Source organism: Lolium perenne, chromosome 6 (genome assembly GCF_019359855.2).
Source record: "Lolium perenne isolate Kyuss_39 chromosome 6, Kyuss_2.0, whole genome shotgun sequence".
In the NCBI taxonomy this organism is placed as follows: domain Eukaryota; kingdom Viridiplantae; phylum Streptophyta; class Magnoliopsida; order Poales; family Poaceae; genus Lolium; species Lolium perenne.
In genome coordinates, this window is record NC_067249.2 from 233,514,429 (window position 1) to 233,541,765 (window position 27,337).

At 44.8% G+C, this 27,337-nt stretch overlaps 2 protein-coding genes and 1 long non-coding RNA gene across 4 annotated transcripts; all 3 read left to right on the forward strand.

The window, feature by feature from the left end:
- The first annotated feature begins 2,667 nt into the window (after positions 1 to 2,667).
- On the forward strand, positions 2,668 to 4,557 carry LOC127309301 (uncharacterized). Of its 2 annotated transcripts, none has more exons than XR_007857091.2 (3): positions 2,668 to 2,916; positions 3,523 to 3,649; positions 4,349 to 4,557. It is a non-coding gene; the product is annotated as an uncharacterized lncRNA (long non-coding RNA). The 2 variants fall into 2 exon arrangements; XR_007857092.2 differs by having other exon boundaries at positions 2,668 to 2,858.
- A 4,070-nt stretch (positions 4,558 to 8,627) lies between these two features.
- LOC127309302 (uncharacterized) lies at positions 8,628 to 9,621 on the forward strand. The gene is made up of 2 exons (XM_051340204.2): positions 8,628 to 9,262; positions 9,370 to 9,621. Exons 1-2 carry the CDS (start codon positions 8,647 to 8,649, stop codon positions 9,414 to 9,416), a joined length of 663 nt encoding a protein of 220 aa, XP_051196164.2. The 5' UTR covers positions 8,628 to 8,646; the 3' UTR covers positions 9,417 to 9,621.
- Positions 9,622 to 24,038: 14,417 nt separating this feature from the next.
- LOC127306008 (uncharacterized) lies at positions 24,039 to 27,102 on the forward strand. Its single transcript, XM_051336613.2, has 4 exons — positions 24,039 to 24,418; positions 24,585 to 24,658; positions 24,804 to 24,844; positions 24,917 to 27,102. The coding sequence occupies exons 1-4, from the start codon at positions 24,278 to 24,280 to the stop codon at positions 24,937 to 24,939; spliced, it is 279 nt and encodes a 92-aa protein (XP_051192573.1). The 5' UTR covers positions 24,039 to 24,277; the 3' UTR covers positions 24,940 to 27,102.
- Positions 27,103 to 27,337: the final 235 nt, after the last annotated feature.

The window sequence follows — 27,337 nt, forward strand, 5'->3', positions numbered from 1 at the left end:
GAACAAGGTATAGAGTGATACCGAAGATCAAACCTCGGACAAGTAAAATATCGCGTGACAAAGGGAATTGGTATTGTATGTGAATGGTTCATTCGATCACTAAAGTCATCGTTGAATATGTGGGAGCCATTATGGATCTCCAGATCCCACTATTGGTTATTGGTCGGAGTGAGTACTCAACCATGTCCGCATAGTTCACGAACCGTAGGGTGACACACTTAAAGTTGGATGTTGAAATGGTAGAACTTGAATATGGAATGGAGTTCGAATATTTGTTCGGAGTCCCGGATGAGATCCCGGACATCACGAGGAGTTCCGGAATGGTCCGGAGAATAAGATTCATATATAGGATGTCATTTTATGTGAATTAAAATGTCGCGGAAGGTTCTATGGAAGGTTCTAGAAGGTTCTAGAAAAGTTTGGAAGAAACCACCAAGGAAGGTGGAGTCCACATGGGACTCCACCTCCATGGCCGGCCAACCCTAGTGGGGGTGGAGTCCCAAGTGGACTCCCCCTTAGGGGGCCGGCCACCCCCCCCATATGGGAGGTGGAACTCCCACCTCTAGTGGGAGTCCTAGCTTGGCTAGGTTTCCCCTCCATATGGAAGGTTTCTGGTTCGGGTCTTATTCGAAGACTTGGAGACCAACTCTTGGGGTTTCCACCTATGTAATGAGGGCCAAGGGGGAGGGGGCCGGCCACCTCAAACACCACCAAGGTGGCCGCACCCCATAGTGGCCGGCGCCCCCCTCTCCCCAAACCCTAGCCGCCCCGCTCCTCCACTTCCCGCACGCTTAGCGAAGCTCTGCCGGACTTCTCCACCACCACCGACACCACGCCGTCGTGCTGTCGGATTCAAGAGGAGCTACTACTTCCGCTGCCCGCTGGAACGGGGAGGTGGACGTCGTCTTCATCAACAACCGAACGTGTGACCGAGTACGGAGGTGCTGCCCGTTCGTGGCGCCGGAACCGATCGTGATCAATGATCTTCTACGCGCTTTTGCAAGCGGCAAGTGAACGTCTACCGCAGCAACAAGAGCCTCCTCTTGTAGGCTTTGGAATCTCTTCAAGGGTGAGACTCGATACCCCCTCGTTGCTACCGTCTTCTAGATTGCATCTTGGCTTGGATTGCGTGTTCGCGATAGGAAAATTTTTGTTTTCTATGCAACGTTATCCTACAGGCGGCGCTGACGGCGCTATGGGGGAGGCGGGCGGACCAGTTGGCGGCGGAGGCCGACGCGTTGGCGGTGGCGATGATGGAGGCGCCAACAGATGTGGAGGAGGAGGCGCCAGTGGAGGAGGAGGAGGCCGAGGCGGAGGAGACCGAGGTGGAGGACGACGACGACGAGTTCGAGTGGTCCGACGACGACGGGCCGCACCCGGACGAGATGGCCGATCAGCAACGCGCGCTCGTCGAGTCCTTCGAGTCGGAGAAGAAGCTCCAGGACGACGCCCGTGCCCGCGAAGAGGCGCAGATTCATCGCGCCGTCGAGCTCTCCCTCCTGGCGGCGCAGCAGGGGACGGCGGAGGACGCGCGCCGGGAGCGGAACCGTCTGGCCACCGCCGAACGCAAGGAGAGGAGGCGCGCGCAAGAGGAGCTGCGGTGTAGGGGAGGCGACGACGGGGCGGGGCCGTCGAACGCACCGCTGGGCGGTCAGTAGTCTAGGTTTAGATGAAATCTAGCCGTTTTCATTCAAACTTTGTAATATATAATCAAAATTGAATGAAAACCTTTATTTTCGTGCACCAATATTCATTTGGGGGAGGCGTTTGGGGGACGCGACTAGGGAGCGACGTCCCCCAAACGCGGCACGAACGAAACACGTCCCCCAAACGCTCGATCCGGCGCGGTTTGGGGGACGCTTTGGGGTACGCGACTGGAGATGCTCTTAGTTTCTCAGTTGTATTTTTGGTCTAATTTGGTTGTCTACTACACGCCCTTCCCAGACGAGTCATTGTGGCTTGTGGTTCTAATCTGAACTTAAGCAAATGTCACAAGTTTAACTGAGTCAAAAAAAAAGGACCAGCGGATTAGTCAAGCAAACTCAAAGACCGTGAAATAATCGGTACAACTAATGAAGCATACGGCAAATCATGTTAAAAACATCAATATGATAAATCATGCATATATGGCAAGCGATGAAACCTGCACCTGCAGAATTGTGTTCCTCTGCTTCAACCCCCTATTCGAGCAGTTGCCGCACAAGAACAAATCAGTTCTCATAGACCATGACTGTCGCGTGAGGCCATACCATTGCCATGCCTCACGAAAATTGAAACCCCAATGCCTCACACAAAGCAAGTTCCAAACAAGCTTGTCTCTGTTTGCCATCTCTCTTTGACTCTTTCTATATATAGAGAACATACATGTTTCCAGTCAGGCCGTGCCCGTTAACTCTGCATTTTCTCTACGAACTACAAAGCACTATGCGTATTGTTTTTTCTGTTCCAGCCCAAGTAAAATGAGATAGTGGAGAGAATCAAATCCATAAGAAGTAACGGGAGTTATCTAGCATTCTAGCTAGCTGAGTACATCAATTGATTCCTCGCAAGCTTTTGGTATCCGGGGATGCACCAACTTGACGACCACATGTGAGGCTATCATCCAGCGGGTAGTCGTTGGTGATGGCTAGTTCACCACGGTCTAACAATTTCATCTTCGGTAAACTCCCCTGTATCTCGCCCTTTCTCTTCTACCCCTGTCTCACCGCCGCTTGCCCGCACCACAGCCGTCAGTTAGTTCCAGTTCTGAACCTCATGCCGGGCACTGTGCTGTGGTTCCTCTTGCGCGTGCAGCTGCCTGCCGGTTCGCTAGCTCTACATGATGCTCCAGATCGGGTCAAACCGCCGAATAGTTGCATGTACGTCCCATCCTTTTCTGTGTAGCGAGCCGTATACTGCGTCTTGAAGCCAAATAAGGTGATAGTACATCGGCCGACTCTGCTTGCAGCTCGTTCTACATCTTTTGCAAATTTGCATTGATTCGGTTGATCTGTTCGTATTGTCTTCTTGGCAGATTTCACTTCTTTGCTTTGCTTGGCTGACCATTCCCTCGTTTCATGCAACAAACTAGTTCACAAAACGGGTTTCATATATGCACTCGTATCTAGTCTAGATTTGTAGTTACTGTTAGAATCAACAAATTACTAGTTGTAGATATCAATATATATGATGATTCCATCTCGGTTTCTATCTAAGTTCTCAACTTTGCATTTACAGTGCAACTTTCTAATATATAGTAGTGTAAAGTTAACATGGACTTCTCATTTGGGTGGATTAGTCTACAATGCATTGACTATATATCAACTCCCGGTTTTGACAATTCACTCAAAAATGTTAGTACCCTTCTCCCAAAACTCTGAATTTCTGAACTCCTGTTAAGGTAAAGTTAAAAATTGCATGACTAGTTAGCTGCAGTTCTGTAAATATACTTATTGTTGTGGTAGATCCTTTTTGTTTTTCTTTAATTCACTGACAGCATATAGCAAAAAATAAGTTTGACATGTTTTTCTGTTTTTGAAGCAGAACACTTTCCATTGTCTGAAGCTTGGTGTTGAAGAACTGATTGTCTGATGCTTGGAGGTTTGTCTGGAAAGAAACTAATATGTGAAGCTTGGAGGCGTAGCAAGGCTGCGCCACCTAGATGTTACTGGTAGGAATTACTAGTGTTCCTGGTTTTGAGTTTTGACATTTCACATGATAAGTTCCATGGTTTAATTTCATTTATCTGCAGTAATGATAATGGTCTGTATGTATACTTGCCTGCTTATTTATATTATCTGTTCTATACAACTATACTTTTTCTTTTGCATTTTTGTTACAGTTTAAATGTCTGCATTTTAGGATTCATTTAGTTTCTGTAACATGGCATGGAGTCAATTTAGTGTTGTGGATATCCTACCGTTGAGTACTTTCTTGTTCTACTATATATGGTACCTATAGATACTGGCTGCTGCATATGAGTAATGGTGATTCATGTGTGCTAGGTGATGCTCCAGTTTGGAGCATGTGATCATCCTGAATATGCTTCCTGTTCTACTATATGATCATCATGCATATGAGTAGTTTCTTATTCTACTATATATGATAGCAATATATATATCACTTTGTTTTTAATTGTGAACAATATAAAAGCAACGTCGGCTATGTTTGGAACCTCTGTTTTGCCCAGCAACTGCCACATCTTGGTTGAACTCCTGAAGTAGTATATTTTGAACTTGAGTTCGAATGCCAGCAGTTCTGCTAGAAACTGAATTGATTTTAATTTAGTACATCTATCATGTATTCAATTATCAATCACTGAAGAACATGTTTGTGCACCAACGTTTAACATCTTCACATATGATTTCAGGAAATCGTAAGGCATGACCTGTGTTCCTTGAAGATCACATGGACAAAATCAACAGTTTCCAAGCGTCGTCTTTTGTCACAAAAAAACATTGTTGGGAATAGTTGTATGGAATATGTAATTTATGACGAACTGTGACAAATAATGTGACTGAAACTTTGTGTTTTGAATGCTGATAACTGATGGATGTTGACTTTACATACTTCTTTTAATCTGTTGCCATAAAAATCAAATCTTTTAGTATAAGTTACGCTGAGTTTTCTTCATCGTTGCTTGTTATGGTGTTATGAGCTTGTGCACAACCCCGGCTACCAAATACATTGTTTTGGAAACAGGGGATTGGGGATTGGCAGAGGAGAGTATTTGTGGGGATCGGGTGATAGGTGGGGATTCACCCAATCCCCTAGAGGATTATCCCTACTAATTCCCACAAATACTCCACTACCAAACAAGCCCTGATGGGGAAAGCCGGTTGCTGCGTGGAGCGACCCTGGGGAAAAAATGGATCGGAAGGCGATAGTGTTTGAGGGGCCGGAGCGGTTAGGAAACATGTTGCTAGAGGTATGCATTGGGCCGGACGTGGTGATCAACTGTCGCTTGTGGCCAGCATAGAGTTTATGGAGATCGTGAACATGCTGATGTGTTTAGCTCAGAAATTAACCCATGCACTGTTTGTATCACATTGTTTATATGTTATTTTCTCGAATATTCTGTCACGTGCGCTGTGACCAAATTTTTTTTTTGACCTACAACAGTTTCAAAATAAATAAAATGGTGGCGATAAATCAATGTGTAGCACTCTCTTTTCGGCAAAACGGTAAACTAGTTTCATCTGTGTGAACTATGAGTTAGGATGTCCAGTTGCAATCGGAGAGGTGGCACTCCGACTAGATCTGCACCTACTTTCACGGACTATGATCTTGCGTTTTCTTCGGTGCATAAATTTCTTTTGTGAGTTTTAATCCATAAATGAGCACCCTAGTAACTACTAAGAGGTAGTCGTGCGCACCCATATTTTTATTTCGACCGATTGGTTCTGGAGGGAGCGGCGCGAAGCTCTTTTTCTGTGTTGACATCAAGTGACTATGGATCCATGATGGAAGTCAGAAGAAGAGAATTTCATGAAGGCCGGAGGGGAGGACTAGCTAAGGGAGGTTCAAGTCTCCACGCTGTTGAGAGACTTGCTTGGTGTTCCGGGCTTCACAACAGCGGTATGAAATTGGGGGCGACAACAGGTGAAGTTCAGAGTCCTACCTTTCAGGGTGAAAACCCAAGGTCTGACCTTAACTGGTTGTGCCTGACAATGACCTTGTTGGAGGCATTGTTTTGAGAGCGGGGACTATCTTCAGCGTGAAAACCTAAGATCTCTGATCGGGCGACGACGGTGTTAGAGCACTGTTCCCTTCTTGGAGGCGTCGTTTTTGGAGAGTCTGTATTTCAGGTGTTGTCTTGGCGGTGGATGTATTGCTGTTATTAGGTCCGAGATGCTGTAACGGGACTTTTGTTTCTTAGTTTTCTTTTCCTTTTTTTGGTTGTGCGCATCCGTAGTGCCATTAGGGTGGTGCGTTGTTGCAGAGGCTGGATGTAATTGGTATCTTTTTGATATTAATATATTCCTTTTATTGAAAAAAATAAGAGGTAGTCGTGCATCCCGTTCAACCACAATGGTACCAAAGAGCGCTTGCGTAAGCTAGAGGTGTGCGTCCACCTTTTCTTTTGAAGGAAGGTTTACGTCCACTTTGTTCCTCATGTCGTTTGGATAGGCTTGAAGGTGGGGAGCCTGACCAGTGACCACATAGGGCACATCCGATCTCCAATGCAACAACTCTGGTCCACGCATCAGACAGGTGATTGTCTAGCGACTCACGTGTGCCCCCTTCAACCGAAATGGTACAAATGCTTGTGCAAGCTGCAAAGGTGTATGTTCACTTTGTTTCCTCCCGCCGACTAGATAGACATGGATGTGTGGAGCCTGAATACTGTTGGATTGATCTGTCAGGTTAAGATACTGTCAGGTTCAGTTAACAGATAAAAGAGATATTTTCAGAAACACTTAACGTTAAGAAGAAAAGGGGGCCCACAGGACCAACGTCCAGGACGACCTTTTCTGTACGTGACTTATCTCTAAACGCCCTGATCGGGGACGTCGCTAACCAACCAATGGTTCGTGGCCCCCTGTTGCATGCGCACATAAAAGGGGGAGCCCCGGTGGCTAGCGATCTCATCTGTTAGTCGCCTAGTCTCGCTGCTCCCCGATATTCCTAAGGCTCTGCACCGATCGCAGTCCGCGCACAAGCAACGGGAAGGCTGGAACCTCGTCGCTCTGTTCCAGGGCAGTGCAGGTGGCGGCCCGAGGGGATCAGGAGGATCCCCAGATCGTCATCGACCACAAGTTCGTCATCAACACCGCCACACCAAGCCTGCCTCACGCAGGCGTCGATGGGATCGTCAATGCCCCGTAATGCATCTCTAAACCTCTCTGATTATGATCATTAGGTGTTCTAGTGGCTATTGTTCACGATCTGGTGTTACTCTTGAAGTATTAGGCCTAACAATGGTATCAGATGCCTAGTACTGCTAGCACTAGAACCCTAGTAGTGATCTGAGATCACGTTTTTTGTATAAAGATCAAGTTTTTTTTAGGCTGATTATGTTGATGTTTAGCCCCTGTTATGCATGCTAGGCTCTCAGATTTGTTATGCAAGCAATCTGATGATCCTATTTTAGTTTCGAAATCATGCTTAAGCCTCAGATTAGCCCGAATTATTGTTGTATGTTGCATGATTAGATGATGTATACACCCTAACCCTGATTCCCCAATTACGGATGAACCCTAATCATGCAATTTGGCACGAGTCTGAGGATGAGAACCTCACCTGATGCCGCCGGGTGTCTGCCTCTCCCCTCTGGGGCCCGTCGGAGCAGCCGCTGCTCCGGCGAGGGCAGAGATCCCGCGCCGCCACTCTCTCCCGACGGAGGAGTGCGCGGATTGACGCGCGGTAACGCGCGGAATGGACGGACCGCCGGTGGCCGTCGCGCCGCCGGCCTTTGTCGTCGCCTAACGGCTGCCGGCCTCGCCGGTGAGCACCACCCCCTCACAGACGCAAGGAAACGGCGCCAGTAGCCACGCTCGACGGAGGAGCGCGCCGGACATGGTCCGTCGCACGCGGCTCCGGCGAGCGCAGCCACCGCGCCGGGATGATGAAGGCGAGGCTCGCGTGCCTCGCGCAGCCGGGCAGGGCCGCCTCGCGCGCATCGGGCCGCCGGGCGTGGCCACCTCGCGCGTCGCGGCCGAGGCGCCTCGCGCGCTCGGGCCGCCGGGCCGTGGGCGCCTCGCGCACTCCCGCCCGCCGTGGCCGTGGCCGCCTCGCGCGCTCCCGCCCGCCGTGGCCGTGGCCGCCTCAAGCGCCCGCGCCGCCGGGCCGTGACGCGAAAAATTCGGGGGAGAGGAAAAATCGGGACTGTTTTTAGGGTTAGGGTTTTCCGTCGCCCCAGGGCGTTTTTGTTCTGGCCGCGGAGCATCTCTGCCGTCCGATCGATCGGATGGTCCAGCTCGCTGCGGGGAGGGTGCTCGGGCCGGCGGGATTACTGGGCCATATCTAAGGATGGGCTTCGGCCCAGGTTGTCGGTAGTCCAGTAAGTTTTCTGGGCTGCCGATTTTCCTTTCTGTTTTCTGTATTTTTGTGCATTCCAAATGTTTTTCCTTATGTTTATTGCACTATTATACAGAAAAATCATTGCCTATAAAATATGATCAGAAACATGTTATTGTTCTGGAAAGAAATGAACCAACGAGATTTTCTTGTCTAGAATATTTAATATGTTTTAATGTTGAATTATCAAATTAAGCATCACATATGTTGTTCCTTAAATGATTTAAAGTTGATGTTTATTTTGGGAATATTATGGTTGCAAAATAATTCTGACCAACGTTGTATTATTTTCTGCATGTCAACCCCTAATGTTGTTCTAATTCATGACATTTCTGCCCAACGGTGTTTGACATAGAATAAGAAAATTATGGCATGTTTATTTTATATGCATGCAATTTTACTAATGAATGTCCATGTCAAATTTCAGCTTCCGCTGCGATGCGTTATGATGCTGTCGAGCAGTTGACCGGCAGCAACTTTCCTCGTTGGAAGAACTCCATTGAGCTATGTTTGGCTTTCAACGAGTTTGATTATGCCTTAAGGGAGGATAAGCCCGTGGCGCCAGTTGCTGGTGCTACGGGGTATGATGAACTAAAGAAAACTTATAACTCCAAGATGGAGAAGTGGGACAAATCCAATCATGTTGCAATGCTCGTGATGAATTCTTCCATTTCACCTGAGATTATTGGGGTTCTCCCCAAGAAAGATACTGCTAAGAAATTTATGGAAGCCTTGGAGGAGCAATTCAAAGGCTCTGAAAAGGTTTATGCTCATGAGCTTTTTCACAAGCTACTTGGCAAGTATAAAAATGATGGTGATGTTAGGGGACACATACTGAGAATGATAAATGCTTCAAATAAACTGGAGCACCTAAAGTGTGAGCTCAGTGACAACCTCCTTATCATCATGATCTTGGAGTCCCTCCCTGAAGAGTTCGATCAGTTCAAGATCAACTACAATTCCATGAAGGATAAGTGGACACTTGCTGAGATATCCCCTCGGATTGTCCAGGAAGAAGAAAGAATGATGAGGCAGAACAAGGATCAGGCTTTTCATGTTGGCTCCTCAAAGAGAAAGCATGACGGGTCAGGCCCTTCAAAGTCTCCAAAGAAGACCTTCAAAAAGGAAATGCCAAAGTTTAAAGCAAAGGAAAAGGATAACGGACAGTCTTCAGCGCCTACTGATAATGTGTGTTTCTTTTGTAAGAAGGAAGGCCATTACAGGAAAGACTGTCATGAATACCTCAAGTGGATGATGAAGAAAGGTACAGATGAAATCACTTTTGTTGATGAAATATTATATACTGATTTCTCTTGTACATCATGGTGGATTGATTCAGGTGCAACTGCTCACGTTGCTAATTCTATGCAGGGATTAAATTTGATCCAAACCATAACAAGCGGGGCAAGACGACTTAGAGTTGCAAATGGAGTTGAAGTTGATGTTGAAGCTGTTGGGTCACTCACCTTGGAGCTCCACACCGGCTTTCACCTTCATTTAAATAATGTTCTTTATGTACCTACTTTAAGTAGGAATTTGATTCAGTTTCTTGTCTCGATGATAACATGTTTGAGTGCAAGTTTGGTAACAAACAATTTGTTTTAAATTATTGTAATAATGATGTTGGCCTCGGTGTCAGACGAGGCAAACTATATATGTTATCTATGAATGATTATGTTTTGCATGTGAGTAATGTTTCAAATGTTGAGAAGAAATGGAAGGGTACTAGTACTTCTTCGAAATTGTGGCACCTGCTGCTTGGGCCACATTTCGAGGGGGAGAATGGAAAGACTTATTAAAAATGATGTACTCCTCCCATTAGACTTCTCCGATGCGGACAAATGTGTTGATTGCATCAAAGGTAAATATGCAAAAACAATTAAGAAAGGAGCGGTAAGAGCCACGAGTGTCCTCGAACTCATACATACTGACATATGCGGACCTCTTAATGTTAAGTCTATAGATGGTTTTGATTCGTTCATCACCTTCACAGACGACTTTTCCCGTTATGGGTACATTTACCCTATACGTGATCGATCGGAAGCTTTGGACAAATTTAAAGTGTTCAAAGCCGAAGTTGAGAACCAACTGAATGCAAAAATTAAAGTTGTACGATCTGATCGCGGGGGAGAGTATTACGGTAGGCACGCTCCTTATGGGCAAATTCCAGGACCTTTTGCTAAGTTCCTAGCTGAGAATGGAATTGTTGCCCATTATTCAATGCCTGGTGAACCTCAACAAAATGGTGTGGCTGAGCGCCGCAATCGCATGCTTTTGGATATGGTGCGTAGCATGCTCAGTCATGCAAGTTTGCCGGTAAGCCTATGGATGGAGGCATTAAAGACGGCTGCACATATTTTAAATCTTGCTCCCACTAAGTCAGCACCGAACACACCTCACGAGATGTGGACGGGAAAGAAACCGAGCTTGAACTATTTACGTGTGTGGGGCTGTCCTGCTGAAGCTAGAATTTTCAATCCACAACTTAAGAAGTTAGACCCAAAAACGGTTAGTTGTTTCTTCGTCGGATACCCGCACAGGGGAAAGGGATATCGTTTCTATTGCCCAGGTCATACCACTAAGTACGTGGAGACCCGGCAAGCGGTATTTTTTGAGGATAATGAAGTTAACAAATAAGGAAGATCGATCTTGAGGAAAAGCGGGTGTGTGCTCCATCTCCGATTATCCAAAAGGTCGTTCTACCAATGCAGAGGAGAATCACTTCTAATGTTGAGACTGAACCTCACAGTTCTGGTCCTCAACCTGATGGTGATCCTGAAACTAATGATAACGCAAATCCAGAAGGTGAAGAAAATCACCAGTCGGATAATGAAGAAGATCCTCATAATAATAATGCCCCTCCACCACCATCGCCTATGAGAAGATCACATCGAGAAAGAAGAAAAGCCATCTCAGATGATTATATCACCTACATGAGTGAGGATGTAGACGATATAGGAAAGGTGGAGGATCCAACCTCATACAAGGAGGCCATTAAGAGTTTGAATTCGTCTAAGTGGCAAATCGCCATGGAAGACGAGTTGAAATCTATGAGCTCAAATGATGTTTGGGACCTAGTAGAAGTTCCTAATGACGCCAAAAGAGTAGGCTCCAAATGGATCTACAAAACTAAGTACGACCCCAAAGGGAACATCGAAAGGTTCAAAGCTAGACTTGTGGCAAAAGGTTTCACACAGAGAGAAGGAATCGATTATAATGAGACTTTCTCCCCTGTGTCATCTAAAGATTCTTTTAGGATCGTCATGGCTCTGGTAGCTCATTTCGACCTAGAATTGCATCAAATGGACGTTAAGACGGCATTTCTAAATGGTGACCTTGATGAAGACGTATACATGACTCAGCCGGAAGGTTTTGTTGTGGAAGGAAAGGAACATTTAGCATGTCGTCTGAAGAAATCCATCTATGGCTTGAAGCAAGCTTCAAGACAGTGGTACCTCAAGTTCGATAAGATTATTAGAACTTTTGGTTTTACTGAAAATGTTAAGGACAACTGCATTTATGTTAAGTTTAAGGGCAGTAGGTTCACAATATTAGTCCTGTATGTGGATGACATATTATTGGCCTGCAGTGATAAGGATATGCTGCACGAGACCAAGAATTTTCTGTCTTCCAATTTTGATATGAAAGATCTCGGTGAAGCTTCATATGTCCTCGGCATTGAGATTCATGGAGATAGGTCTAAAGGTGTGTTGGGACTATCACAAAAGGCATACTTTGAGCGAGTACTAAAGAAATTCAATATGCATAAGTGCTCTGGCTCACCTGCCCCAGTAGTCAAGGGCGATAAGTTTGGGACATTTCAATGTCCGAGGAACCAAATTGAAACTGATCAGATGAAGTCGGTTCCTTATGCTTCAGTTGTCGGAAGCATCATGTATGCACAAGTTTGTACACGCCCTGACTTGGCTTATATAACCGAGATGCTTGGCAGATTCCAATCAAATCCAGGACTAGACCACTGGAAGGCCGCAAAGAAAGTCTTGCGTTATATGCAAGAGACAAAAGGGTACATGCTTACGTACAGAAGGTCTGATAACCTACAAGTTGTTGGTTATTCAGATTCTGATCATGCCGGTTGTGTGGATAGTAAGAAATCCACGTCAGGTTATGTATTCACACTTGCCGGAGGAGCTATATCGTGGAAAAGCTCCAAACAAACTATAGTTGCTTCATCTACGATGCAAGCAGAGTTTATAGCATGTTATGAGGCCACTGGGCAGGCTGTATGGCTAAAGAATTTCATTCCCGGACTTAAAGTGGTCGACAGCATTTCAAAACCACTTCTATTGTACTGCGATAATGAACCCGCAGTTTTCTATGCGAATAACAACAAGTCAAGTGATGCTGCCAAACACAATGACATTAAGTATCATGTTGTGATGCATAGGATCCAGGATCAAACAACTAATGTTAAGCATATAAGTACGACTCGTATGCTTGCGGATCCGCTAACGAAAGGCTTACCACCCAGAATATTTCGTGAGCATGTTGCCGGCATGGGATTACTGGAAGCCTTATGATTCTGGAATAAAGGGACCACAATAAGAACCACTCCCAATAAGTATTATGTTATCCATTTCGAAATAGGCTGGTATGCTATAAGTGTTGAGGTTCAATAGCATTTTCATTGGCTGTTGCAACACCTCACTTTGGTTTATTATTTCTATGGAGAATGGGCAAATGAAGTTAACCTAACGATCAAGGGGGAGAATGTTGGATTGATCTGTCAGGTTAAGATACTGTCAGGTTCAGTTAACAGATAAAAGAGATATTTTCAGAAACACTTAACGTTAAGAAGAAAAGGGGGCCCACAGGACCAACGTCCAGGACGACCTTTTCTGTACGTGACTTATCTCTAAACGCCCTGATCGGGGGCGTCGCTAACCAACCAGTGGTTCGTGGCCCCCTGTTGCATGCGCACATAAAAGGGGGAGCCCCGGTGGCTAGCGATCTCCTCTGTTAGTCGCCTAGTCTCGCTGCTCCCCGATATTCCTAAGGCTCTGCACCGATCGCAGTCCGCGCACAAGCAACGGGAAGGCTGGAACCTCGTCGCTCTGTTCCAGGGCAGTGCAGGTGGCGGCCCGAGGGGATCAGGAGGATCCCCAGATCGTCATCGACCACAAGTTCGTCATCAACACCGCCACACCAAGCCTGCCTCACGCAGGCGTCGATGGGATCGTCAATGCCCCGTAATGCATCTCTAAACCTCTCTGATTATGATCATTAGGTGTTCTAGTGGCTATTGTTCACGATCTGGTGTTACTCTTGAAGTATTAGGCCTAACAAATACAAGTTCCATCCGATTTCCAACGCAACAAACTAGGATCCATACTTCGACCCTAGAGATGGTGCCCGATTATCGTTCAGTGCAAGCTTTGAGGCTGGAGCAGGGTGACGACGACGACGAGCGGCAGCCGAGGAGAGACATTAGCTCTGTCGGTCCGTCCGTTGAATCTGAACTTACCGACAGTACAAAACATTGTTATGCCTTTGCAATGCTATGTGTACCAAATGATCACATCAGACTATGTTCCAGATGCGTCTTATACCTTTTTTTTAAAAAGATGGGGGAAATATCACCCCAGCTTCTGCATCCAAAGGGATGCACACGGCTTTTTGTATTAGATTATTCACAACACCTTACAAGAATAATACAAAATATAAAACTCGAAGCCACCTCGCTAAACCTACAGCGGGATGAAGGGGTGACAATTCACCAACTCACATCATCGAAAAACCAAATGCCTTCCTAGGCCGCCCAATAGCAGATGAGAAGCACATCCAGTCAAGCAGATTCTCAACATACGCCAACGCACACGCCATAGAAGTTGCTACCGCCGTCTTCCTCGACTCCATCTTCAAGAGAGATCATCGCATTGACCATGCTAGGCCTGCCATCGATGCCGCCACGGCGCCAGACGACTCCACCATCCTGCGCGCGTCCATCACACTTCATCCGTCTCCGAGACACCACTACACCATGCCGCGGCGACTCGACGACGCCGACACAGCAAAAGCACACCGCTCCACCTCAGCACCACCGCCATCCGTTGTCTGCTCCAAAAACGATGCCCCCAACAGGGAGAACGGCGTTGCGTGCCGCCATCGTCCGATCCGGGAGAACAGGGTCTAGGGTTTCCCCTGGAGCAGCCTAGGCAAAGAATGTAGACTGCAGAGACAATGCCTTCAACAAGGTAACGACGAACAACGTCGCCATCATCCGCCATGACAGAAGTCCGGGCCGGCTTTGACCGGCAGTTGCGCCTCGCCATCGGGAGCTAGGCGACAGATCACGAAACCGCCACGGCTAGCCACACAACTAGCCGATCTCCTCCGGCGAGAGAGAAGATCACCACCGCGGTGCCACGGTCAGCGGCACCGGACGCCCGCCACCTGCCACCAGGTCAACGCCGTCACCACCATCCAGGGCCGCCGCCCATGGTGACGTGGTCTCAGACCTTGAGGATTAGAAGTACGAGATCCACCCCCATCACCGCCCGCCCGGCGATGCCGAGGCGAGGAAGGGAGGAGAGGACCGCGTCGCCAGGTTCCGGGGCCGCGCCGCCGCCCCCATCACCGCCCTCCTGGCGAGGAAGGGAGGAGAGGGCCGCGCCGCCAGGTTCCAGGGCGCTCCGCCGCCCACATCACCGCTCGCCCGGCGTGGCCGTTGAGGAGAAGGGATGAGAGGGCTGCGCCACCATCGTCCGCCAGGTGCCGGGGCCATCCCCCAGTGCGGAGGCGTGCCTCCATACCGCCGCACCAGGGGACCGCGCGCGGATCCCCACCGCCCCCATCACCGACGCGCCAGGCTTCGCCGACGGCAACCTCAGGGGACGGCGAGGAGGGGGGAGGAGGGTGGGGAAGGCGGCGGCGGGGAGGGTTAGGGTTTCCGCCCCGAGTCGCCCTGGAGGAGACGACCCAAAGCGACAACTCTTGTAGACACTATGCGTCTCATACCTACACTAATTATTCTTTGTAGACACTACTAAGTATTTCCATCTCATCACATGGGGCTTGAAGCTGCTCTAGGTCTTTCGCCAAAACCTACATGATCGGTTTCTATAAAAAATTGCACCGTCTCCCTTTTATACATGAGAAACGGAATAGGTTGGTTCAGTGCGTGCAACAACCCAACGGCCTACATTTTGTTCTTGAGCCCGTGAAGTTACTACTATATTCTACCAAATAGGGGTGATAAAATACTGTCTAGCCGCAGAATGTTGGAATTAATTGAATTTGGTGATAGAATACATGTCTAAGAAAGCACATACAAGGAAAATAAAGAGAGTGATGACGTAGCCAACATGGAAAAGAAATAATAATATGTACTTTTTTTAAGAAAACGCCCGCATCTTCTTCTTCTTTTTTTGCGGGGGAAAGAAAGATTTATTAAGCAGAAGCAAGGTTACAAATAGAGGCTAGTGTTCCCACAATTGCCGGGGGAGAAACACCAAGCCAGAATTCAGTTTGAAACGCCCGCATCTTCTCAAGTGAGCCATCAAGGAAAATAAACGGTTATGTATTTGGATGAACTGAACAGAAGACCAAGCATTGACAAAAAAGTTGAAGGTGCATGATGCGCACACTAGTCACAGTGTGATGGAAACTCAACTAGGAGCCTACTTAATTTCCCATTCTACCCACTTCCAGTGAGCACGAGCACCCAATTACTCGCCGGGTGGGTCTTGCTCTCGCCTCATACCGTCACGTACGCCGGTTTGAGGCCTTGGCCGGTAGTCCTGATCTCAAAACAATAGCAAAACATGCTCAAGCTAGATCCAGGGGAGGATCGTGTGGATGTCCGATTCGCTTCCTTGGCCTGGATCCAGAAGCACGTGTGGAGCCTGACCACACGGTCGAAGTGGCAATTGTAATGCGATATTTCGAAGCCACACTTTGTATCTAATGATGAGCTCCCCTGGCTGTTGCTCCAGGTACACTCGCAGGGAAGGAAACACCGCCAGCATTGACACTTAGACGAGGAGGCACTCTATTTGTGCTTCTACCGAATCTGAACTCAATAGCATGACCATATCTTGATGCGCCTTTGCAATGCTTTGTGTACCGACTCACTAGGGTCATCTAGCGGACATGAACAGAGTCGCATAAAATAGACTTGAGTATGATTTTCACTGTATTCCCAATGCATCCCACGCCTATTGATTATCTGTATCCACTATGTTTTGCCAACATCATAACACGAGTCTTAAAACTCGCTCTACCTAGAACTCGACTCCATCCCCCACATGATCAGTTGTATGTGTTATTCACACTATCCCTCTTTTATAAAGGAGGGAAAGAAGAGCACAGGTTCTGTTTAATGCACGACAACAACCCACCAGGCCACATGTTGTTGCATGCTGATCAAATTGACTTCAATATCATTATCAAAAGCAACATACTAGGGGTAAGAAAAATGTGTCTCATTTTGCTTGTAGTCTATTTGTTATAGATTAAAAGAATAAGATGAAATATGTATTTCAATAACTAATGGATATTTAGCATCTTTTTGTGTAGAAGGAAAATTGTATTAACTATTAATCTTGTAGATGTTAGCACGCATACGTAATATTTTCATGAATGGGATTGAAATTATACACTCCATCTCTCTGCAAATTTTGCGTGGGACTATCACCGGAGTCGTGAAAGTCCCTTAAATTTTGACCATGATCTTCGAATTGTGGGATCAATGTAGAGGATGAACTGAGCCATCATTTAGAAACATCTAATGGAAGATAGCTTGTCTGTGTTCCAATACACACATTACTAAGCTTTAGTTGATCAGGATGTTGAGAAAGAGAAACATTACAAACTTCTCTTCTGCATTTTCAATAATTATTAGGACTATCAATAATTTTCACTATTAGACGCATGCGTCAGCTAACTCAATCAAAAGTCAAAACTGTTGGAAATGGGTAGGCAACATATTTTAACACTTCTCCTCAGGTTTAATATCATTTGATTTGAGACTTTAGGTTCTGATACCATATTAGACGAACTGTTCGAAAATGTTATACACCATATTTTAACATTCACAAGGATAGCTTTTTTTCTCTAAAAGGACCAATGAACATGAAATTCAATATAGATAAAAAATATGTCTGTAAATTTGATTCATATCTCTCGTGTGTCATTTTCCAACATCGGATGAAACTTGAAAAATTGTAGATGACATATTCGAGAGGAGGATCTATTGGAGAAATGAATTTGTACTTGTAATGAAGAAGATTTGTCCCAAAGTGGTAGACTTGAGGCTCAAGGGATGGATTTATACTCCCCTCATCACACGGAAGATGTCTCAATTTTATCTAAATCTAGATATATCTGAACACTAAATATTGTCTAGATACATCTAAGTTTAAACAAATCTAAAACATCTTTTGTGGGATAGAGGTATTTTGTAGGAAAACGGACACAATTCAATGGGTCTGTCTGAATTGCCAGAGTGGAAGACTCACTTGAGGAGAATTTCGTAGACTTAGTGATTTTGGGCAAACTAGCAACTTGAGATAACTCTGCAACCGAGATGAGACTAGTTACCGTATGTATCCAACCTTTTAGGTATATTTATCTGATTGACAAAGACCTTGAAGTAGATAAAGACCTGGACATAGATGTCTTTTGGGTCATATTAACAACTTTAGATCGTTATAAAGAGAAGATTTAACTTGTTCTCTATTCCACTTGTTTAGCATATCACTCACTATAGGATTCCAGGAGTAGGCGTGTGCCGATGGCCACCGTCGCCAGCAAGGCTCTAATCGGCATGGCCACTAGGCCATCGGCGTAGCAAGGCCGTCGGCATCGCACACATGTGCCAACGGTCGTTCTCCACCCGTCGACGTAGCTCCACACCGTCAAGCGTCCGCCAATCGCTGGATGGCCACACCACGTGTTTAGGAGGTATGCCTACATCATGGCTATGTCGACGGTGGCCGTCGGCATAGCGCTAGAAATGCCTATGCCCAAGATATACCGATGGTGGCTGTTGTTATACCTCCAGCTATGTGGACAACCATTTTTTTAGCCGTCTGGAGGTTACGCCGACGGCCCCAACATATAGCTGATAGCATAGACCTTGACCGTTGACATCTGGCTGTTTTCATGTAGGGACTACTGGTGCATTTATATACTCAAATGTTGGCTGCAAATGTACCTGAAAGGATATGGCATCAATATCCCTATGGGCGTTCAAGATTTTATCTTGTCAGGCCAATAACTTTTTTTTGTGGCATTCAAAATATTTAATAGTTGTTATTTAACCTCCGGTGCTCTCTTCATGTGTCTTTTCTGTCTAATTTGGTTGTCTACTACGTCTATCCAAATAAATCCCAGATGTGTCAACCAAATTATGGTTTGGTGATAATCTGACCTTAACCAAATGTCACAAGTTTTAACCTAGTCCAAAAAGAATCAGCAGATTAGTCAAGCCTACTCAAAGACGGCGAACTAATGGGTACAACTAACTACACCGTTTAATCGCTCTAAAAACATGGATATTATCAACCATGCATATGCGACACGCTATGAAACTTGCACCTGCAGAATCAGTTTCCACTGCTTCACAGTTCACAGCTCCAGCTGAGCAATTGCCTCGACGAACGGTGTGTGTCCTGAATTTTTAAATCTGTATGAAATTTGAGGGTCATAAAGTTTTGTTATCATTTTTTTCGAGGGATTGTTCTGTTTGATCTTAGTCTGTGAGGACTTTTACGGTACCACATTCGAGGAACGGAAGGAACATGGAGGCATGGGGCAGGATAGGATGGTGAAGACATAAGGCCGTGGACCTCGCTCATGCTACATGCTACGTATAGAAGACCCAAATAGCTCACAGTAGCCCATTAAGCCCATGGATGGATGAAACAATTAACCATCCATTCATCCATCCTTGCACATCCCTTCCAACCGACAGCCACGATCCAAGAGAGAACGAAAGGATCCTCAACAACAACAAAAAAGACAATAAAAGGAGGCGGCGATGTCGACAGCAACGGCGACGGCGGAGAACAAGAAGACCCAGAGCAGCGGCGGCGTGGAGAGGAGGTAGCGTAGTATTCTGTCCTCTCCCCTTTTCTTCATCTTGATTCGATTCACGGGTATCGCCAAGCCCCTTTCCGCTGCCAATGGCCGATTTCATTTCTTGTCATCGTTGTATGATGTAAGGTTTAACTGCGGCATACGAGATTGGCGAATTCATACCATCAAACAAGTGGATAACAAAAGGACCCTAATTATGATCCAAAAAAACATAGATGAGACCAATAAAAACAATGAGATGGATACCAGTGAAATTATCCAACATGCTAGTTTATTATCAACGGACCTCCGCGATGATGCGGAACTCATCTCAAAGGAGAAGAGTCCCATCCGTGAGACTAAACCCCTGAAGGTTTATGCTAGAAAAAAGAAAGTTGCTCCAAAAATTGTACGGAGGAGTGAACGCTTGAGTAAAAAAAAACCTGCATCTTAACTTCAATGAGAGGTAGCTTTTGGAATAGTGACGGTTTTAAAGATCCCGCAAAGCATAGGTTTGTTGCTGAAACTATTAAAGAACACAAATTGGATTTCTTTGCAATTATGGAAACTGGTAGAGATAATTTCTCAACTCCCTTTCTCAGCCATATATCTGGAGGGCAGGACTTTCAGTGGTACTGCCTACCCCCTCTTGGGAGATCTGGGGGGATTTTGGTTGGAATAAATGCAGCATCCTTAACCATTCAAAATATTATAGCAGGGGACAGATGTGCTAAATTTTATGTAACATCAAAAGAAGATAATTTTCGATGGGCGTTAGTGGCGGTTTATGGAGCTGCACAAGATGAGCATAAACCGGAGTTTCTTGCTGAATTAGTTAGAATTTGTGAGGAAGAACCTTTACCAATTCTAGTGGGAGGGGATTTTAATATTATTAGACGTAAAGAGGAGAAGAACAATGATAATTTTAATGCACGCTGGCCGTTCATGTTTAATGCTATTATTGAGAGTCTGGATTTGAGAGAGATAGCTCTCTCTGGCATACAATTTACTTGGGCCAATCGTCGTGAAAAGCCGACATATGAGAAGTTGGATAGGATACTTGCTAGTGTGTCGTGGGAACAAAAATTTCCGTTGGTCTCGGTCAGGGCACTTACTAGATCGGGATCGGATCACACTCCGCTCCTTCTCGATTCGGGAGCTCATGCCTTTAAAGGAAATGAGTTTCACTTTTCCTTCGAATTGGCTTGGTTAAAAAATGAGGGTTTTGTTGAGATGGTTACCAAAGAGTGGGCTTTTGTCTCCTCGGGACCTAATCCCATTGTGGTTTGGCAAAAGAAGATCCGGCACCTTAGACAGGTTTTAAGGGGTTGGGCAAAAAATTTAAGTGGCGCCTACAAAATAGAAAAGGAACACCTTCTTAGTATTATTGAGACTCTCGACCTTAAGGCTGAAACTACGCCTTTAGATGAGGATGAGCGAAAAGCTATGCGTACTGCCCAGAATGCTGTCGCAAAATTACGGCGAGATGAGGAGTCCAAATGGGCTCAACGGGCTAAGGTCAAGCATATTCAGGAGGGGGGTGACAACACAAAATATTTCCACCTTATTGCAAATGGAAAACATAGGCGAAAAAAGATCTTCCAACTAGAACAGGAAGAAGGGACTATAATAGGCCAAGATAATTTAAAACACTACATCTCGGAGTACTATAAATCTCTATTCGGGCCTCCTGATATGAATACTTGTGTTATGGATGAGTCTTTCACACAAGACATTCCTCAGATTTCGGCAGAGGAGAATGCCATTTTAGTAGCAAATTTTACAGAAGATGAAGTTTTTGAGGCCATCTCTCAAATGGAAAAAAACAAGGCTCCCGGTCCTGATGGATTTCCAGCTGAGTTCTATCAGCGATTCTGGAATGTCATAAAAAATGATTTAATGGCTATGTTCGTTAGTTTTCAAAAAGGTGAGTTGCCTTTATTTCATCTAAATTTTGGGACTATTATTTTATTGCCTAAAAAGGAAAATGCTACCCAAATTCAATAATACCGTCCAATTTGTCTCCTTAATGTTAGCTTTAAAGTGTTCACGAAAGTTGGGACAAATCGTGCAACTGGCATTGCGGAGAGAGTTGTTCAGCCAACACAAACCGCGTTCATGCCAGGAAGACATATATTAGAGGGTGTAGTGATTCTCCATGAGACCATTCATGAACTTCATAGGAAGAAATTGGATGGTGTTCTTTTTAAGATAGACTTCGAAAAGGCTTACGATAAAGTGAATTGGAATTTTTTGCAACAAACAATGCGCATGAAAGGCTTTGATACGACTTGGTGTGATTGGGTCCAGAGATATATTGAGAAGGGGAGTGTAGGTATTAGGGTAAATGACGACATAGGCCATTATTTCCAGACCAAAAAAGGGCTTCGCCAGGGTGATCCGCTTTCTCCTATTCTTTTTAACATTGTTGCGGATATGTTAGCCATAATGATTGAACGAGCAAAAAATGATGGTCAAGTTGGTGGCCTTATTCCACATTTAGTTGATGGAGGGATATCTATATTGCAGTACGCTGATGACACCATTCTTTTCATGGAGCATGATTTAGATAAAGCACTTAACATGAAGTTGGTCCTGTGCATTTTTGAACAGCTGTCCGGGCTCAAAATAAATTTTCATAAGAGTGAAATTTTTTGTTTCGGGAAGGCTAAAGAGATGGAGGATGATTATAAAATTCTCTTTGGCTGTGATTCAGGAGCACTGCCGTTTAGGTACCTTGGGATTCCAATCCATTTTCGAAAGCTGAAAAATGGAGAGTGGAAACCAATTGAAGATAGGTTTGAGAAAAAGCTTAGTAGCTGGATTGGCAAGATGCTATCCTATGGTGACCGTTTAATTATCATAAATTCCATACTCACGAGTTTGCCACTGTTTATGTTATCATTCTTAGAATTTCCAGTGGGGGTTAGAAAAAGATTAGATTTTTCAGATCCCGTTTTTTCTGGCAAAGTGATGGTCATAAAAAGAAGTATAGACTCACGAAATGGGACATCATTTGCAGACCGAAGGATCAAGGTGGTCTAGGAATTGAGGTGTTGGAATTAAAGAATAAGAGTTTACTTAGCAAATGGTTGTTTAAACTTATGAATGAACAAGGGGTGTGGCAAGAACTCCTACAAAATAAGTATTTAAAATCAAAAACCTTATCCCAGGTTTTAGCAAAACCGACGGACTCTCCATTTTGGAAAGGATTGATGAATGTCAAAGATGATTTTTTTATGAGAGGATCGATGGAGATAGGAAATGGACATATTACTCGTTTTTGGGAAGATTCTTGGCTGGGAGATAGGCCGCTTTGTGATCAATACCCATCATTATATCGTATAGTTAATCATACTAACTTGACAGTGGCTCATATTATGGCCTCAACTCCGTTAAATATTGGGTTTAGGAGGTCTTTATCGGGGGATCAATGGGATAGATGGGCTCATCTAGTTATGAGACTTATGAGTATCCAGTTGTGCGATAGAGATGATAAATTTCGATGGAAACTCACTTCATCTGGCGCTTTTACTGTCAAGTCTATGTACCTTGATTTACTTGATGGTCATACTGTTTTCTTAAAGAAATATATTTGGAAGATTAAGGTTCCACTTAAAATCAGAATTTTTATTTGGTTCCTTCACAAGAAGGTAATTCTTACTAAGGATAATCTGAAAAAAAGAAATTGGCAGGGTTGCTCTAAATGTTGTTTTTGTGATCAAGATGAGACAATACAACATCTTTTCTTTTCATGTCCTTTTATTAAAATGGTATGGCGTATTGTTTACATGACTTTTAATATTCCTCCACCAACCAATGTCACGAATACGTTTGGTAATTGGCTAAATGGAGTTCCAAAGAAAGATAAGGAACATATTAGAGTTGGGGTGTGCGCCTTATTCTGGGCTATATGGACGGTCCGCAATGATTTTATCTTTAACAGAAAGAATTTTCCATCTTTTATGCAGGTTATTCCCTTGGCTACCCACTGGATCCATACGTGGTCCTATCTACAGCCAGAGGATGTGCGCAACGACATGGATATTGGGTGCAACCGTTTGGCAATGGTAGCACGGGATATATACAACCAGTGCGGCTGGCGTTCTGAGAGGCGACTCACATGAAGATCTTGTGGCGCCTTGTGCTTTCATTCTTTTTCTTTTGGCTAGTTTTTATGGAAACCTTGAGTGACCCGTGATGTGTAAAACTTTTGTGCATGTCCGTACTTTCATAATGCAATAAAAAGCTGTATGCATCGATTGATGCAGAGGCTGGGGCTTTTTCCCCATTTCGAAAAACATGGCCATGAACCCATGGCCCATGTGCGTTATCCTGCTGAACCATGCTGAAAGTTGCAACCACTGTTTTATTTTTGTGGGTTAGAAATACAGTTAGCACTTGGTTACTTTGTTTTTTTAAGATAACAGCAATCACTCAGTGAATAAGCGGTTCAAGATAACTTTATGAGCGTTATGGGTATACAAAGGGGGCTCATGCAGATATCATGCTTTCCAAGAGATATTGGGAAGGGAAAAGGCAATCGGATAACTTATAAGGAAAGTTGTAGTTGTGAAGGATCATCCGGCGCACTTCCTGGCTTCTCATAAATATAAATACGATCGAAGGGGTAAGCTACATTTGTCTTTCAGATCAAAACAATTAGTACCATGGGACTAGCTAGTAGCGTTCCGATTCAGGAAAACTCTATGTGTTTGCTGGATTTAGAAATTCAACAAAAGGGAACTGAATGCACAATGGTTATTGCTTTGAGCCTAGCTTTATCCTTTTTTGGAGGAGCATATTTTATCACCCTGGGCTCAGTTTTCTTCATATTTAGGTATTTAGGTGTACTTGGAGTCTGCACATGTCAATCAGCTTCCATTTTGCCAACGAAGAATTTCATCCAACATCTTCTCAAGTTCACATGCCTTACCTGCATCTAGTGGTTCAGGATGCTCTAATATGTATCTTTCTCAACTTCCTCATGATTACTGAATGTAACACTGGTTAACAATAATTTAGGTTAATATGCAGGGACCTTATGGATCCGAATGGCCTTCAGAAGAGAAAATTAAGTGCTAGGAAATGGTTGCTCCAGAAGCACAATATATCCCTTTCAGGCAAATTGCAAATATCTGTATTGCAAAAAGTTCTAGGAAGCAAGATGCAGGGGTGGAATCACTGGAATAGTGGAATGTACAGATGGAGCATGTAGTGGAATCACTGGAATAGTGGAATGTATTGTACACTCCAGGTTTGTTCTTGCCTTCTTGGAGAGGATGTGCTCAGTGTTTATGTGTATGAGATACAGTTGGAGTCTACTTCCCAAGGAAATGGGTTGGGGAAGTTTCTAATGCAGTTGATTGAACCTCGCAAGGTGATCTATCTTCTTAAGCAGCTGCATTCTGAATATTACGTTAAGATAGAGGCTGTCATGGTAGCTCTTCTGATTTATGCATGTTTCTTTTTGCCTGATTGCAATTTTGATGACATCTTGGCTTGAATGATCATAAAACTTATCCGCAGTGCATCTGCATATGCAGTGCCAAATGAGATCCATGATGCTAACAGTTCAAAAACCTAATACGGAAGCTATGGCTTTCTACAATAAGTTGAGGTACAGTTGTGAACTTCAAACTTTGTGCCGACAATTTTTTTTGTTCTACTGCACCGAATGGGTGTACCTTCTGGTTGTTGGTTAATTTTATGGTTTCTACTCCAGCTCTGTTTCAATATTTGAATCTAATTATTCTGTCTCACAGATATGCCATATCCTACCTCACCATCACGAGTGGATCTGCTGGTATTACTTTACCCAGAAACTAGTCTGGTTAAGACCAAGCTATTTGTATCTTGACCCCTTCAATTATTGCAGATCAGGATTGGTACAAGCTATGAGATTTTGTGCAAGACATTTGAAGCTGAAGCTAAGTGCAAACTGGAGGTGCGTAGCATGTTCGATATTGAATAAAGTCTGCTTACCTTCCAAGGATACTGATTATGATGATCTGTGTGTCACTGATGGTATTGGTACTCACTATATTAAATACGAAATGGCTATGTTGGGATGCGGCTGCCCACGTTATTGTGATTTACTCCACGGGATGCTTGGTTTCATTTCTTTGAATGCTATAATGAGCGAAATCACATGCTCTCAGAACCACCAAATTTGGAATCTTTGTTCCACTGAAAACTGACCATATCTGCCTACCATTAGCTATGATGGCAATAATTTTGTTAGGTTTCTGTTTTTGGCAAATATTTTGTGAGGTTGTGTTTTCAGTATGCTTTGCCTCCCTGTTTAACTTGTGGAGCCAAATTTAACCAAGACAGGGGGAACTAATGTGTTCACCCTGGTTCTGGTTACAGATTTTAGCATGCCTTTGACTTGCTATTTGGGCAGAAACTTACTATTTATCTGAACCTATATTGTATATATGGGCACCAGTGCATGTTGGAGTCTCTGATCTACCCTGAAAGAAGCACTACAAGTGTGTGCATCAGACCCACAGATTTAGTCCACATTGCGAAAGAGCTTCAGATCGACAATTCATACAAGTTATGCGGTCACTTTACAGGCAGGTGATGCAGAAACACAGGAAGAGAGATAACAGTCGCATATAGTTCAAGTGCGCCTTCTCCTCGGGGCTCTCTTCCCCTTGGTGGTCGTCGCCCCAGGAATCCAGGTGGTCTCCCTTTCCTCCAACTCCAACTGTCGCTCCTTGCCCTCCTTAGCTGCGGAGGCAGCGGCAAGGGCCTTTTGCTCCCGCTTGTACCTGAGCATGAGTCTCTTGCGTGGTGGCAAGTGCTCCTCCTTGATCCCCGTGTCGTCATCCACCTTGGCCTTAGCCTTGCATATGCAGTGCTTGCCACGGAGCGCCCCACACTTGTCGCACATGTACTTCCTCCAATTGAAAGGGTACTTGGCCTGGTTGAACTCCATGCATAGTCCCTCCTCCTTGCCCTTCTCCCTAGCTGTGGAGGCGGCGGCAGCAAGGGCCTTCTTCTCCCGCTTGTACCTGAGCATGAGCCTCTTGCGCGGTGGCAAGTGCTCCTCCTTGATCCCCGTGTTGTCATCCGCCTTGGTCTTAGCCTTGCATACACAGTGCTTGCCACGGAGCGCCCCACACTTGTTGCACATGTACTTCCTCCAATTGAAAGGGTCCCTGGCCTGCTTGAACTCAACACATACGGCGTGGTGGCCCTTGTCTGCGTTGACGATCTTGCTCCAGTGGTTCATGACCGGGGTTGTCTTGCTACTCCCGCCCGTTGACATCCTGTCACTCTATGCTCAAGCTCTCATCCACACTCTTACTTCACCTCTATGGAATTCTTACTAACCTGATGATGATGATGATTATGATCGATCTCTTGATCAAGGTACAAGAATTTGTAGGATGCTTGAATTATTTTTCAGGATGCAAATAAATACTCTTGAACAGATAAGGATTGCCAAAGGAAGCAAAAAGTAATTTGAGAATGCATGGGGCGGCACGGTGCCATGTGAACCGTAACGCCTATCTGTGCTAGTGTCTTGCACAAATCCTTGGCGTAAACTGCCAGTGCCGAAAGCAACACGCTTGAGGTTTCTTGCAGTGGTGGTGGCTGTTCACACATAAATCCAGCAACCAGAGGCACCTGGTTCATGCCATGGCTATTTGCTTTTTAGATGGTAGCGGCTGCAGTTTCTGTAGTTTGCTAAAACCAATCTTGCTGATGCTATTGGTTAGTTCAAAAAGTTTCTTTCTTAGAAAAGAAGGATTTTATTGATCTTGCAGGCTCCAAGTGAGATGCCTGTATCATATGAAAAGGAGCAGCAGAATGTAGATTTGATGGTCGATGACTAGTGTAGTTATCTTTTCTTTAAAAGGTAAAAATAACAAGAAGCAATCATGGTCATGCTTACCAAATATGTTGTAATGCTACACTATATTATTTGGTAGCCTTGTATATGACAACGTACAAGGGTGTAAAACATTTAGAGTGTGGGAACAGAAGACCCACATTATGGAAAGATGTCCAACCAATGGGTGATAAAAAGGAAGTCAATTTAAGAATAAATTGCCAACTAGCAATGTGACCTTTTATTAAAAAAATTATCGTAGTTATCTCATATAGTTCAAGGCATGACTATAGTTACTAGCATGGCATGTTACACATTACAGAGAGCACCGCAAGTTCAAATGTTAAAAGCGAGCGGGTACGGCCATAATTATAATATCCTCTAATTATGTGGATACATTAATCCCAATATTTATCTGATATGTTTGTACTGCTAGCTAGGAGTACCGGACGT